General features: G+C 45.6%; 1 protein-coding gene across 2 annotated transcripts in view; it reads left to right on the forward strand.

Moving 5' to 3' along the window:
* LOC147732876 (very-long-chain (3R)-3-hydroxyacyl-CoA dehydratase 2-like) overlaps positions 1–13011 on the forward strand; it is a 225507-nt gene that overhangs the window by 139529 nt on the left and 72967 nt on the right. For both annotated transcript variants that reach the window (XM_086957419.1, XM_086957418.1), the window contains exon 7: positions 8233–8411. In XM_086957419.1, coding sequence (XP_086813545.1) covers positions 8233–8411 — 179 coding nt within the window. The remainder of the gene's footprint in view (positions 1–8232; positions 8412–13011) is intronic.

A 13011-nucleotide genomic window follows, 5' to 3' on the forward strand; every position in this document is an offset into this window, starting at 1 on the left:
ATGTAAGCTTCTATATGGACAGAACGAAAGACTGTCGTTTGGATGACCAGCTCTTCATTGGTTTTGCTGGTTGTAAAAAAGGAAGAGCGGTCCATAAAAGAACATTATCAAGATGGATCGTCCTCTGCATTAAGATCTGCTACTCTTTGGCCGGTAAGGAACCACCAGAGGGTATACAGGCTCATTCTACAAGGGCTAAGTCGTCAACATCAGCATTGGCTAGAGGTGTGCCTTTAGAGGATATTTGCAGAGCCGCGACTTGGACCTCCCTCCACACTTTCGCGAAGCATTACTGCTTAGATACCGAAGTGAGGAGGGAGGGTCACTTTGCGCGCTCAGTTCTCCAGGACTGCCTGGTTTAGAAGAGTGGACACCCTCCTCCGGGAGTGGGGACTGCGGTGGTACTCTATTTACAAGGTGAGGAATCCACTGGCAGATGTATCTATCAGAAGAACAAGTTACTTACCTTCGGTAACGCTTTTTCTGGTAGATCCAGTATCTGCCTGTGGATTCCTCACTGACCCGCCCGCCTCCCCGTTGTCCACTCTTCTTTAACAGAATTACTGTAATGTTTTTACTTCATGGTCAAGAAAATGTGTTATTTAGAATGTTTTCTGCATTTGCTTCACACTGTGTGTTACCTTGACTATTGTGTACTGTGTATATTGTGTATATATCTACTGTCATTGGTCCGTCCGTGTGCCTCGAAGGCACGGAAAAAAGGGCGGAACTGATGTCATCACGCCGGCGTGGGCCTATTGTAGGCGGCGGTGACGTCAGCGGAGTCGCGAGCGATGCCGTGACTCTGACGTCAAGTCCACGTCGGCGCGAAGCTACAAAAAGAATTTCCGAATGTTGCTGACGCAAGGGGGATATTCACAAGGTGAGGAATCCACAGGCAGATACTGTATCTACCAGAAAAAGCGTTACCGAAGGTAAGTAACTTGTTCTTTAGTCTTACAGTTTGTAAAATCAGTGTTTTGCCACTTGATCCCACTATGATTGAATTCTGTTCCTTCTATAGTATTATTGCAAGCCATGCAATTCCCACATCTGTGGTGTCCCTGGATAGGTTTTAAATTCCATTTAGAAAGTAGATCGCTAGGCACCGGGAGATTAAGTGATTTGCCCAGAATCACAGGATGTTCAGAGTCATTGCTGAGACTCAAGCCCAGTAGCCCAGATTCGAAGGTGACCACTCTAGCCACAATGTCAATAGCTAGATAATCAACTATTGCTTGGGTACTCGCCACCACATTTGGCCTATATAGTAATATATCCCACATTCTCCACGAGCGGGAGGCGCAGCAAGTGGGAGAAAGGGCTAGTGTAAGGGATACCACTGCGTGGGCTGATAGTGATCGCAGTTCTATTTCCCTGGCTGCGACTTAGAGTTGGAGCTCCCTTGTTCCCAAAAAGCGGTCTAGACATGCATATGTTTTGTGTGTATGTGAGTAAAATGTCTTGTCCCAAGTCTGGAGGTGCTGTGCTCGCCAAATATGTCTCAACCCCTTTCCTATAGACATTGGGCCCCTTCCTCTGAAAGGGGCCAATGTGACCAAATTGGTGTGCTGAGCGGTCTAGGTCCTTGTCGAACTCTAAGTTAAGGTCTCCCCCAAGAGCACTAGTCTATCCTGGGAGGACATCACCTCTGCCACTGCTCACCTCAGGAAGCGCTTATGACCCTCACTGTGGGCATACAAGGAGGCCATTGTAAAGATGTGGTCTCCCATGCGCACGGAGTCTGCCAACAGGCGCCCCTTAATCTCTACTAGCCTGAGCCCACCTTACCAAGTAGAAAGACCAGTGTGGAGGAGAACTGTTGCAGGAAGCCATGTGACCTCATCCTGTGCCATTCACTGAATACCAGATGGGTCTGCTGTAGGAGACACAGGTCTGCCCCTTCCCCTCCAAGTATGACTGGATAGCCCGCTTGATTAGGTTGTTGAGCTCCTTTATGTTGAGGATAATGATCTTTAAACGATCATGTGGAGATGTAGGAGGAAAACACTTTTAATGAAGGTGCTTGCACCCTTTCTGCCATACCCTCTGCCATCTTTGAGTCCCATATGTGCTGGAATCTAGAGTGTAGTGCATACCTTCATGATGCGAGTACTCCCAATAAGAATATAACCATAAACATAGACCAAAACATTGTTGCTACAAACCTGAGGTTCTGGCACAAGCCAGAACTGTCCCATTGGGAAATTGTGTTAAAAGGCATGTACTGTGGCCCAAGTATCTCTCTAGGCAGCCCTGCCTCCCCTTACCCTACCCTGTCCCCACCCACTATCCACACCACTGACTGCAATCTGCAGCCCTTCCCGGTGCCTTTGTTGCCTCTGGTTGGTCTGTCATGGGACACTGTCTCAAGCACTGCCCGCTGTTCAATGGCCATGGACTCTGGGCTCGATCTTAGTCCCTTAGATGGCCCCTTGCCTACGGCCATCAAAGGTGTTTCCTAGCCTTCTTTCCTCTGGGGCTGATCCATCCGGGAATGAAGATAGTGAAGTTTATCCTTCCACCAGAAGATTTATGCGGACAGGGTGGCCCCAGGAATACCAAACACTTTGATCTCTGAGATAGGCATTACTGGCCAGAAATGTTGTCTCTTTTTCAGTGTAAGAGCTAACAAGTCTTGATAGAGCATGAGCGTGTGCTTTCAGAATTGTAGGGGGTGATGACGTTGTGCTTTCAGAATTGTAGGGGGTGATGTTCTCTTCCCATGCAGAGAATGTTTCCTTTAATTTGAAAGTCGTGCACACAGACCAGTACGTCTGCTGGGCGGGCATTCTTTTCTCGTGGTGGTCCCACTCTACCCTGTTGAGATGTATCCCTCTGTCTGAGGCTGATCCCAGGATTTGGAGGAAAAGATCTTTAACATACGCTCCTGGGTCTTTTCCCACTGCGTTGGTTGGGGCCCCTCTGATGCATATGTTATTACAACTTGACCCGTTTTTTCCAGGTCCTCAGCGTGTGCTTGCAGGTCGATGTGCTGATCCCTAAGCTGAATGACTTCTTGCTGTAGCTGTTCCATATCCTCATCGCAGCTGGACTTGTGATCTTCGAGGGTAGTGACCGTATCTCCCACCTCCACTAGGTCCCGCTGGACCTCTTTCAGGTCATGAGAGAGTTCCTTTTTGACCGGCTAGAGGTTATCCCTGAGAGAAGCAAACGGGGCCTCCAAAAAGGAGCATGTGACTTGGCCCTCTGCGTTCTCAATATCATGCATCCACTCTGGGGCTTGTGGTCGATTTCCCATCAGGTCCCAACGGGTTTGGTCGGCATTTCTTTGGATGGGGTTTGGGGTGGAGGGACAGTAGAATTCTCGCTATGGACCCCATCGCAGGCCTCACTCCACCATCCCAAAGCCTTGCAGAAGACCCTGGCAACCAACATGGGGGTTCTTCTGCGGGGTTATGCATTCTTGTGTCCTCCATTTATCAGGGGAACATGCACATTCCAGTTGTCTTTCTTGTTTTGCCACACCCTTCGGCTTCTCCTCACTATGAGACTCCTCTTTCAGCTATTCCACATGCTGGTCACTGGGCTACCGCTAAAGTCTTCTCTGGGACTTTTGGGTCTGGCTGGGCACCACCAGCCTGCTTCTTGGGGGTGAGGTGGAGGAGCCAATCTCCCCTTAACAAACTCCCTGAAGCCCATACTTGCACCAAGGTCCACCAGTGGTGTTGCGGCCAGTCACTCCTCCTCCTCAGTGTCGACATACCTGCCACACCCGTATACCGCCCACCACACCCCCCAGTCACCATGCCCCGATTGCCAGCTGAGTTGTTGTGACCATGATGGCAGGCACAAAAATAGTCTGGCTGGGCGCCATCCACGTGCTATTCACTGAGGACTACTATTGCAGGGTTTCATTAGCCAGTTCCCCACCTTTTTAGGGGGCTCCTCTTCTGCTGATGCGCTGCTCCGCCTCCAAGTAGGGAGCCCCGGGACTGCTGCCTGTTACTGTATGTAGGTAGTGGTCTGTTTCAGGTTATGGGCCGCTGCCGCTGCCGTCGACTGCTCACGCCAGTCTCCCTGATGCAGGGCAGGTCCCCTGGGGTGCGCAGGGCCCTGTACGCATTTGGTGGCCGGATTTCCCTCAGGGCCCATTGACACAAGTACGGCCAGGAGCACCGATGTTGCAGCAGGCCGGAAGTCGAGATGCTCGGTCATTGCAGACATAAGTCTCACCGCAGTCTCCACCATTCTGCCTCCCCTCATGCTGCACCTTTGCTTCTCTTTTCAGGCCCCAACACTGGTCTGACTGCTGATGTTTGAGCTCAATGGTGACAGGCTGCCCCAGGGGTATTGGGAGTACCCTGAGGCTCTTTTGGAAGCCAACCCACTACCTTCATTCTTCACGGAACCGCCTAGGCGGTGCAGCACTTGTCTCAGGTCTCACAGCAGGTACCAGTATAGGTAAAACTGGTGTCATGAAAAAATGTTTGCCAAAGATTGAAAGTCTGATGGCCTACAAATCTTTAAACTTTGAATTTAAATTGTTGCATTCCCTTTAGACAGTCTCATACAAAGAGACCTGAGGTGTGCCTTATGGGCCATTCACAACCTGATAGGCAATTCACATCCTGATGGGTAGTCCTGGGCGGGACGGGAGGGAAGAGATGACACTTGCACCTGGATAGGGCTGTGCTTGCTCCCACACACAGAGCTGCAGTATCTATCCACCCCCAACACTCCTCTCACCCTTTAGTGGGTCTAGAGCCAGGGTAGGAAGGACAAGGACCGTGTGTACTCCAAAGGCCTCTATTTCTTTGATGTCTCCCCCACTTTAAAGGCACAACTGGGTACAAGTACTGGACCCCTGACACTACGAACGGAGTACACACTGGACCTGAGGACACTCTGCTAGAAAGGACTTCTGTGCCTCTGAAAGGCCTGCACTCTGCTGGCCTTCCTGGACTCCTACTGTGCTATGCCTGTCCTGCTGCCTGCTGGCCCTTGCCTGGTGGTGAGAAGGACTGGACCTGAATCTCTACAGCCCCTGAACCAGGTGACTCTAAGGGCTTGCTGGCTTGCCTTTTTTCTGCAGTCTCAGGGACATCCAAAACTTAACTCAACCCTGCTACAGCCTCTGGACTCTGTCATCTGTGAGTGCTCTGTCAACCCTTCACTGCCAAGTGGTGCCAGTACAGTCCTGGGCCCTTAGATGTAGTGTTTCTGGCTGTTTCTGCAAAAATCCATGCATTGCCTGCTTTGCGCTGGTCGGCACCAACCCATTCACCTTTGATACATCATCTCTTCGATGACTCCATTACGTCAATAGCGCGGCTCGACGATGACCCATTGCCTTCATCGCCTCTAGCTTGATTATGACGTGAGACCCAATTCTGAACAGATGCTTTGCCTACAGTCCTTTGGATTGATGACGATACGTCGCCTTCTCAGCTCTTCGCAGCATCTCCTCAACGTCAAGACCTTTCTCCATGAAGGTACTGTTTCAGCTGGAGGAACAAAAAAAGTCCCACACCAAATCAACTCATAAGAACCCAAGTGTATTTCACATATTCCTCAAAATACCAGGTCTAGCTTAAAATATGTACCATGTTGACATTAACAAATGTTAAGCAAAGTATGAAACATAGAAAGTGTGTGTATTATAAAAGTATACAACTTAACATTCAAAGGTAAAATCAAACAATTTATACAATAAATGTGCCCAAATGTACAATAGCTTTTTTTTAAAAACGGTTAAAAAATCACAATTTAAAAACATTTCATTATAAATGTCACAGTTGTTCTTGTAGTCGACGCAGCGTTTCGGTGAATCGGTGATAACACCTTCTTCAGGACAAACAATTCTATAAGAAAACATTGCAGTTAGAAACATGCCATTGTTTATAAAAATAGGCATATTCTACCTTTTTATTACTAAACATTTTCCGTTATTTTTGGGCACAGTTTTCACACACATTGAGGGGTTTTCTTAAATAAAAAGTCACAGTTGGAATCTATGTGGTACATTTCAAAAGGCATTTGGTCTATATGACTATACACTTGGGTCTTGTGGCATGAGGGCATGAAGTCCTCATGTGGGTAGCTATAAAAGATAAAAATCCTGTAGCATACCTGTGTGTTATTTTAACAATATCCTCACTCTTTCAATTTGGAGGAGTATTTATGGTCGGATTCAATCAGACTTGGTAGACATCTGGAATCTTTAATTTCCAGTTTGCAGTCCCTTGGTAAAAAGATGATTGTGATTACTTTTCTTGTAGTCTTTGGTCATGAATTATAGACTTTTCTATTTTTGCCAACTAGCCCTGAATAAACATGCTAGTTTTACCTTGTTATGTCAGGAGCTCTGTAGTGATGAGGGTACCGGAGGGGGGCCACCGTATTGTAAATAAAAACACTGTTGGAATAAAGAAGTAGTCTTCTCTTTCAGGAATCAGATCAGTTGTTGTTTCCACTGTTTAACTATTTACTAGCGTATCCTTAGCATAGTTTCACAAGGAAATGGCTCCAACTTATGTACTTCAATTTGCAGAAGTGGAGGGCATATTACGAAACATGAGACATCCTACTATTTAATTCTAGGACTTCGATTAGCATATCAAATATGGACTTCACATGATGGAGGCCATCAGTTATTTCTTAAGTTTCACTCACCTAAAGATAAGCAAGTTTCTTATCCTTATTAGCGCCACTGGATGCTTTCAATTCTGTCCGCGGCGACAGTTTATTATCAATCGTGGTTGATCATTAATCCAACCTGTAAGGAATCATATGATGGCCTCAGTATGTATTCTTTTTTTAGTTCATTTATGTAATATTTTGGACTCACTGGGGGGCTCCATTCGGTAGCTTAATCTAAAATTTGTATTGGGTTTTGTATTCACCTTAATCCGACCATAAATACTCCTCCAAATTGAAAGAGTGAGGATATTGTTAAAATAACACACAGGTATGCTACAGGATTTTTATCTTTTATAGCTACCCACATGAGGACTTCATGCCACAAGACCCAAGTGTATAGTCATATAGACCAAATGCCTTTTGAAATGTACCACATATATTCCAACTGTGACTTTTTTTATTTAAGAAAACCCCTCAATGTGTGTGAAAACTGTGCCCAAAAATAACGGAAAATGTTTAGTAATAAAAAGGTAGAATATGCCTATTTTTATAAACAATGGCATGTTTCTAACTGCAATGTTTTCTTATAGAATTGTTTGTCCTGAAGAAGGTGTTATCACCGATTTACCGAAACACTGCGTCGACTACAAGAACAACTGTGACATTTATAATGAAATGTTTTTAAATTGTGATTTTTTAACCGTTTTTAAAAAAAAGCTATTGTACATTTGGGCACATTTATTGTATAAATTGTTTGATTTTACCTTTGAATGTTAATAAATTGTATATTTTTATAATACACACACTTTCTATGTTTCATACTTTGCTTAACATTTGTTAATGTCAACATGGTACATATTTTAAGCTAGACCTGGTATTTTGAGGAATATGTGAAATACACTTGGGTTCTTATGAGTTGATTTGGTGTGGGACTTTTTTTGTTCCTCCTACTTAGACTCCTTGTCCCCTATTTGACTATAGAGGAGGCCTCCCTTCTTCTTTTCACTGTTTCAGCTGGGCCTTCTGTATCTGACCCACAATCCATGGCAGTCAGCTTGACTTTTCAGATTTGGCCTGGTCCAGGGTGACCACATAGTCCCGATTAGCGCTTTGACTCTAAGCACTATATTTCAAGATATTCTTTAAAAATTCATAACTCCAGCTCTACCTTTTGGATTTTTGTCATTTTGGGCTTGTTTTGTTCATTAAATTAAGTTGTTTGTCTAACCTGGTGTGGATTATTGTTGTGTGGTATTTGAACAGTTTTACAGTATTAAGTGATGCACAAATACTTTACACATTGCCTCTTAAGTTAAGCCTGACTGCTCTGTGCCAAGCTACCAGAGGATGCGCACAGGTTAATTTAGGTTGTGTATCTAACTAACCCTTACTTCAGTGGTGATCCCTACTTGGACCGGGTAGATAACTCCCAACTAGAGACACCATTTCTAACAGGATGTTTTGTAAATGTTAGCTAGCAGCATGTTTGTTGAAGCTTTTGCATTTTTAGTAGGCAGTTTCAAATGGAACATGCAAAAAAGTTAATTAGTAACAGGATGGAATAATAGCATGTGGAACAAAATGTAAAACAATGGTTTTTACACAAATATTTGTTTATTTTCTCCTAAGGTATACACTTTTCTTTGTTTTGTACCCTATGGGAGTCACTGGTGAACTGCTCACAATATATGCTGCTTTACCATTCGTGAGACAAACAAGTCTATATTCCATAACGCTACCGAATAAGTGGAACTTCTCATTTGACTACTATACATTCCTCATCCTAGTTATGATTTCTTACATTCCACGTAAGTACAAGATTGTTTATTGTCATTTTGTTAATATGCTTTGTATGCTTTGATTTTGTTGTGCTATTTCTTTCACTACATTGAAGGTAGCTACCAGAAAATTATAAATGGGAGTGTTTTACTTCGCCAATAACTTCAGCAAAATGGGATGACTGCATGAAATTAAGGTACACTTTGTGCATCCAAGTAAAGTTGTTCATGTCACATTTCTAGTTGATCAGTAAACAAATGCACAAAGTACTATTTCTCATTAGAAGTCAAACAAGTATTTTAATTTATACTACAGCAAATACTGCTGAATGGAACTACACCAAACTAGGCATGAAAGCAGATCTGTCCTCAGATTAGGCCATTTGTAGTTTAGTGCAAATTTGTTTAGTAGTTTCATGTATTTGTATTATAAAAATGTGTGCTGCTCCTCAAATGATTACTTTTTTTTAAACAAACTTTATTAAATCTTCAGTTTAAGTACAGTATCATGGTAAGTACACATGGCATTTTTGTTCTAATTGAAATTCGTTGAGTCATCAATAAAGCATTACCCAGTTCAACGCACTGTAACCAACGTAGAACATCACATTACATACGCTATGATTATGAGGACCATGTGAATCATCCATAATATATACTGCGAGGTTAAAGGATGATGGATCCATATCTAAGACTAGAACTATAAACTTAATTAAACTCATCCCTCCCCCTGTTCCTGGTCTGTCTATCTTCTGTCGTCCGTCCCACCTCGTGCTCCTAGGTTATCCTCATACTCCGATTGGTGCAGCTGGTGCGCATTGGGCCAATCCGTGCTGTCTGCTCAGGCCATCGCTATCTGTGGGCGTCGTTTCTAGGTCATTCCTGGGTCAGGGTTAGCAAAGGTGAGTGGGATATCTAATTGTTTAGGCTCCTCCAGCATAATATCCCATTCCAAAGAGATGGGATTCTTCCATAGGCCTCGTGCTTCCTCACGTCTGAGTGCTGCGCTTTTGGCTCTACCCCACCTAACTACTTCGTCCCGCCATGTGTGTATTCGGGGCTCCTAGGGAAAAAATGATTGCCAATATAAAAGCAAGGTCTAAAAAGCGCAATTGGACCTTAAGGGCACTGGCACTCTTTAGCAAACCCAGTAGGCAGTCCAGGATATTATCAGTGGTGGTGAGGTATGTGATCTCCCCAAGTGAAGCCTGAATCTGTCCCCAGTATTCTCGAAGGTGTGGGCAGGTCCATAATATATGAACAAAGCCTGCCTCTTCTGTTCTGTACCTCGGACAGCAATGTTGGGGATCAGGGAACATGCGGTGTTAAATAGGATCCATGTAGCACCATCGTTTTTATAAATTTTAATTTTACGTTCTGGGAAACCCGTTTGGGGTGCTCTAGGATGCTCTCCCAGGCTTTGTCCGTAAGTTCTGTGCTAGCGTCTTCCTCCCATTTCGCGCCGAGTGCAGTCAGGGTAGTGGACGCCTGTGCTCTGATACCTGTATGGAGCCATTTCACTAAATGCCCCCCTACCCCCATATGATAAAGTAGGTGTACTAGATCATGACGTGGCGGCTCAGTACTTTGAGGTGCCCATGTCGTCCTAACATAATGCGTGAAGCAAATAAAGGCGGTCTGGTGTGCCAGTATTCCGCACAAAGGTTGCATGGTCTGATAGAACCCCGTCGCCAGAGAACCCACCTCCTCTACGCCTGCTACGATCCAGTCCTTTTTACCAGTATGCAAAGAGGTGATCCAGTGTGCTCCCATCCCCCTTCTGTTTAAAAAGGCTCCCTTATGCCACTGAGCTGACAAGCTCTTGGAGATGCACCTGTTGGCCAGGGATAGGTACAGAGACCTGAGAAGATTGTGGCAGCGTTCTCAACAAACCCCAGATGAATTTCGTTGTATCTACTGATGAAGGGTAAAATCCAGAAACACATGTGTCTAGAGATTAACAGCACTAACCTGCACCAACTTTGGTGAAACACTCTGCAAACTTTCAAGTAAGCATTTAAATCTAACTGCATTTACTGAAGGTGGATTGTGGCACCAGTCGGGGTAGATTAACAAAAAAATACAAGAGGAGAGTTAACATCACCGTCTTGGATATGGCAATCCGTCCCATAACGGACAGTGGTAGGGATGTCCAGAAAGAAATACTGGAGCGTATCGCAGAAATGCCCCTCATGAGATTCTCCTCCAGCTGGTCCGCCTGAGCTCTATAGACCTGAATACCCAGATATTTAAATGCATTGTGAGTTATAGGCAGTTGGTAAGTGCCAAAGCGGAGCGCCTCCGGGCGTGGTCCTTCTTGGAAATAAAAGACGCTGGATTTCCCTGCGCTGATAGCTAAGCCCGATATAGTCTCGAAGGTAGAGAAGACACCAGGGAGGGGTCCCGGGTGAGCCTCTAAGCCTGGCAGGTATGACGATATCGTCCACATAAATTGAAGTGAGGTGCAACGTGCCTTTTAATTGGTAACCCTAAGGGCTTAGGACGACTGTCTCAGTGCCATGGCCAGAGGTTCCAGCGCCAAGACAAATAGGAGGGGGAGAGTGGGCACCCCTGTCTCGTACCTCTGTGTATTGTATACTCTTGGTAGATGTGGCCTCCAGTACGTGCTCTGGCAGTGGAGTTTACATAGAGCAGGCGTATCCATTGAAGGAAGTCCGGGGGAGGCCAAAACGCTGCAAAGCCACAAACATGTATCCCCATGTAATAGAATCAAAAGCTTTACGCAAGTCCAGCGCTATGCAGCCTGCGTTGCTGTACTCCCTGGGGGCAGCCACCATGACGTGGTGAAGTCTCCTTATATTGAGGAAAGTGCTGCACGCAGGAAGGAACCCACATTGATCTTGATGGATAAAATTGGGGAGAATGGGGATTAAGCGATTAGCGAGAGCCTTACTAAGGATTTTATATTCAGTGTCTAGGAGGGACAGGGGTCTATAGTTGGACAATCGGGTGCCATCTTGACCACTAGAGCTTCGCTTGTAGAGCGTAGTAAATGGCTTGTGTCCCAAGCGGTTTTTGTAAAGTTCTTCCAGCTTAGGGACTAATATGTCCAGATGTGTCATAAAATTCGATAGGAAGGCCATCTAGGCCGGGGGCTTTGTTACGATTAAGGCCTTTGATTGCTGCTCTTAGTTTGTGATGGGTCCTGAGAGGTCCTTTCGTGCAGTGTCTGTGATTGTCGGGAACGTCAGGGCACCTAAAAACCTGTCTATCATGGTATTATCCATATGTGGTGGTGCTGCATAGAAGTCGCTAAAATAAGTGCAGAATGCCTCTTAATCTCTAATTGGGAATGAACTAATCCCTTCACTGGTGAACGTATGCACATAACAAATGGCGCTTTCAGGCTGTCCCTCAATAATCTGGCTAGTAATGTACCTGCTTTGTCAGCCTCAGTATGCTTCCAGTGTATGAATGTTTGAAAATCTGTACAGCGAAGGGTCTCTAGGACCTCCGCATGTTTAATGCGAGCCTCTCGCAGAGATTCTCTTTTATCTAAGTCAGTCACCGCAGCTTGCTCCAGCTCTGTCATTAGAGCTTTCATGCTCATAAGGCTCCTATGCGTCTCCTGTCGTGCCCCTACAATGGCACTAATTGCAGAGCCTCGCATCACCACTTCAAAAGCATCCCAGCCGATAAGAGTGGAGGAAGCTGTATGCCAGTTTTCGGTGAAGTAATTATAGATGGTGGTAGAAATCGTGGTCCGGAAGGGGTCATTCTCCAGGAGTTGTGGCCAGAATTTCCAAGTCACGACGGGTGGGAACTCTCCCCCACGTAAGGGTGAGTTCTGAGGATTATGGTCCGAGAAGGTTTTAGCTAGATAAGTGGATCAGTGTAGGTGTGGGACAATGGAATGGGAGCATAGTAATCTATCTAGTCTGGTATGGAGTTGATGGACTGGGGAGTAAAAAGAGTATTCCCTATGTGTGTGATGTAACAGGCGCCATGCATCCTTAAGTCACCAACCCCCTACCCAGGTGTTCAGGAGGTCAGCCTGTTTACGAATTCCGCCCCATGTAATGGAGGAGGGGATCTATCTAGGTCCACGTCGAGGACTGTTGCAATCACCCCCTAGGATCCAGAGGATAGTGTCCCACCCTGCCAGGGCTCTGCCAAAGTCCTGAAAGAACTTGTCTTGGGCAAAGTTCGGGGTGTATATACTCCCCAGAACCACATGCAGGCCGTCCAGTGTGCCCCTTAACTGTGCATAACGGCCCTGGTCGTCTATACGACGGTCCGACTCTGTGAATGGGACCCCATGGCGGATCCATATTGTTGCCCCTCTAACAAAGGCCGAGTAATTGGTAGTAATAACCCGCCCCCTCCATTTTTTGCGAGTCTTCAATGCCTCTGCCTCCATCAGATGCGACTCCTGGAGAAAGACAATATGTGCCCTTCTCCTGAAAAGATAAGCATGGATTCTATGGCGCTTATGCACTGCCCCAAGCCCACGTACATTCCAGATCAGCAAATTGTAGGACCCTAAAGTGGCGTGACTGGTAGACATAAGTTCCTAACATGAGCTATGCTCCTTACATTGTGAAGCCAATGAGTGGATTCAGACCAGGAATTCCCCAACCCTTACAAACAAAACATACACAGCACAGCT

This window comes from Lissotriton vulgaris, chromosome 2_1 (assembly GCF_964263255.1).
Source record: "Lissotriton vulgaris chromosome 2_1, aLisVul1.2, whole genome shotgun sequence".
NCBI lineage: Eukaryota > Metazoa > Chordata > Amphibia > Caudata > Salamandridae > Lissotriton > Lissotriton vulgaris.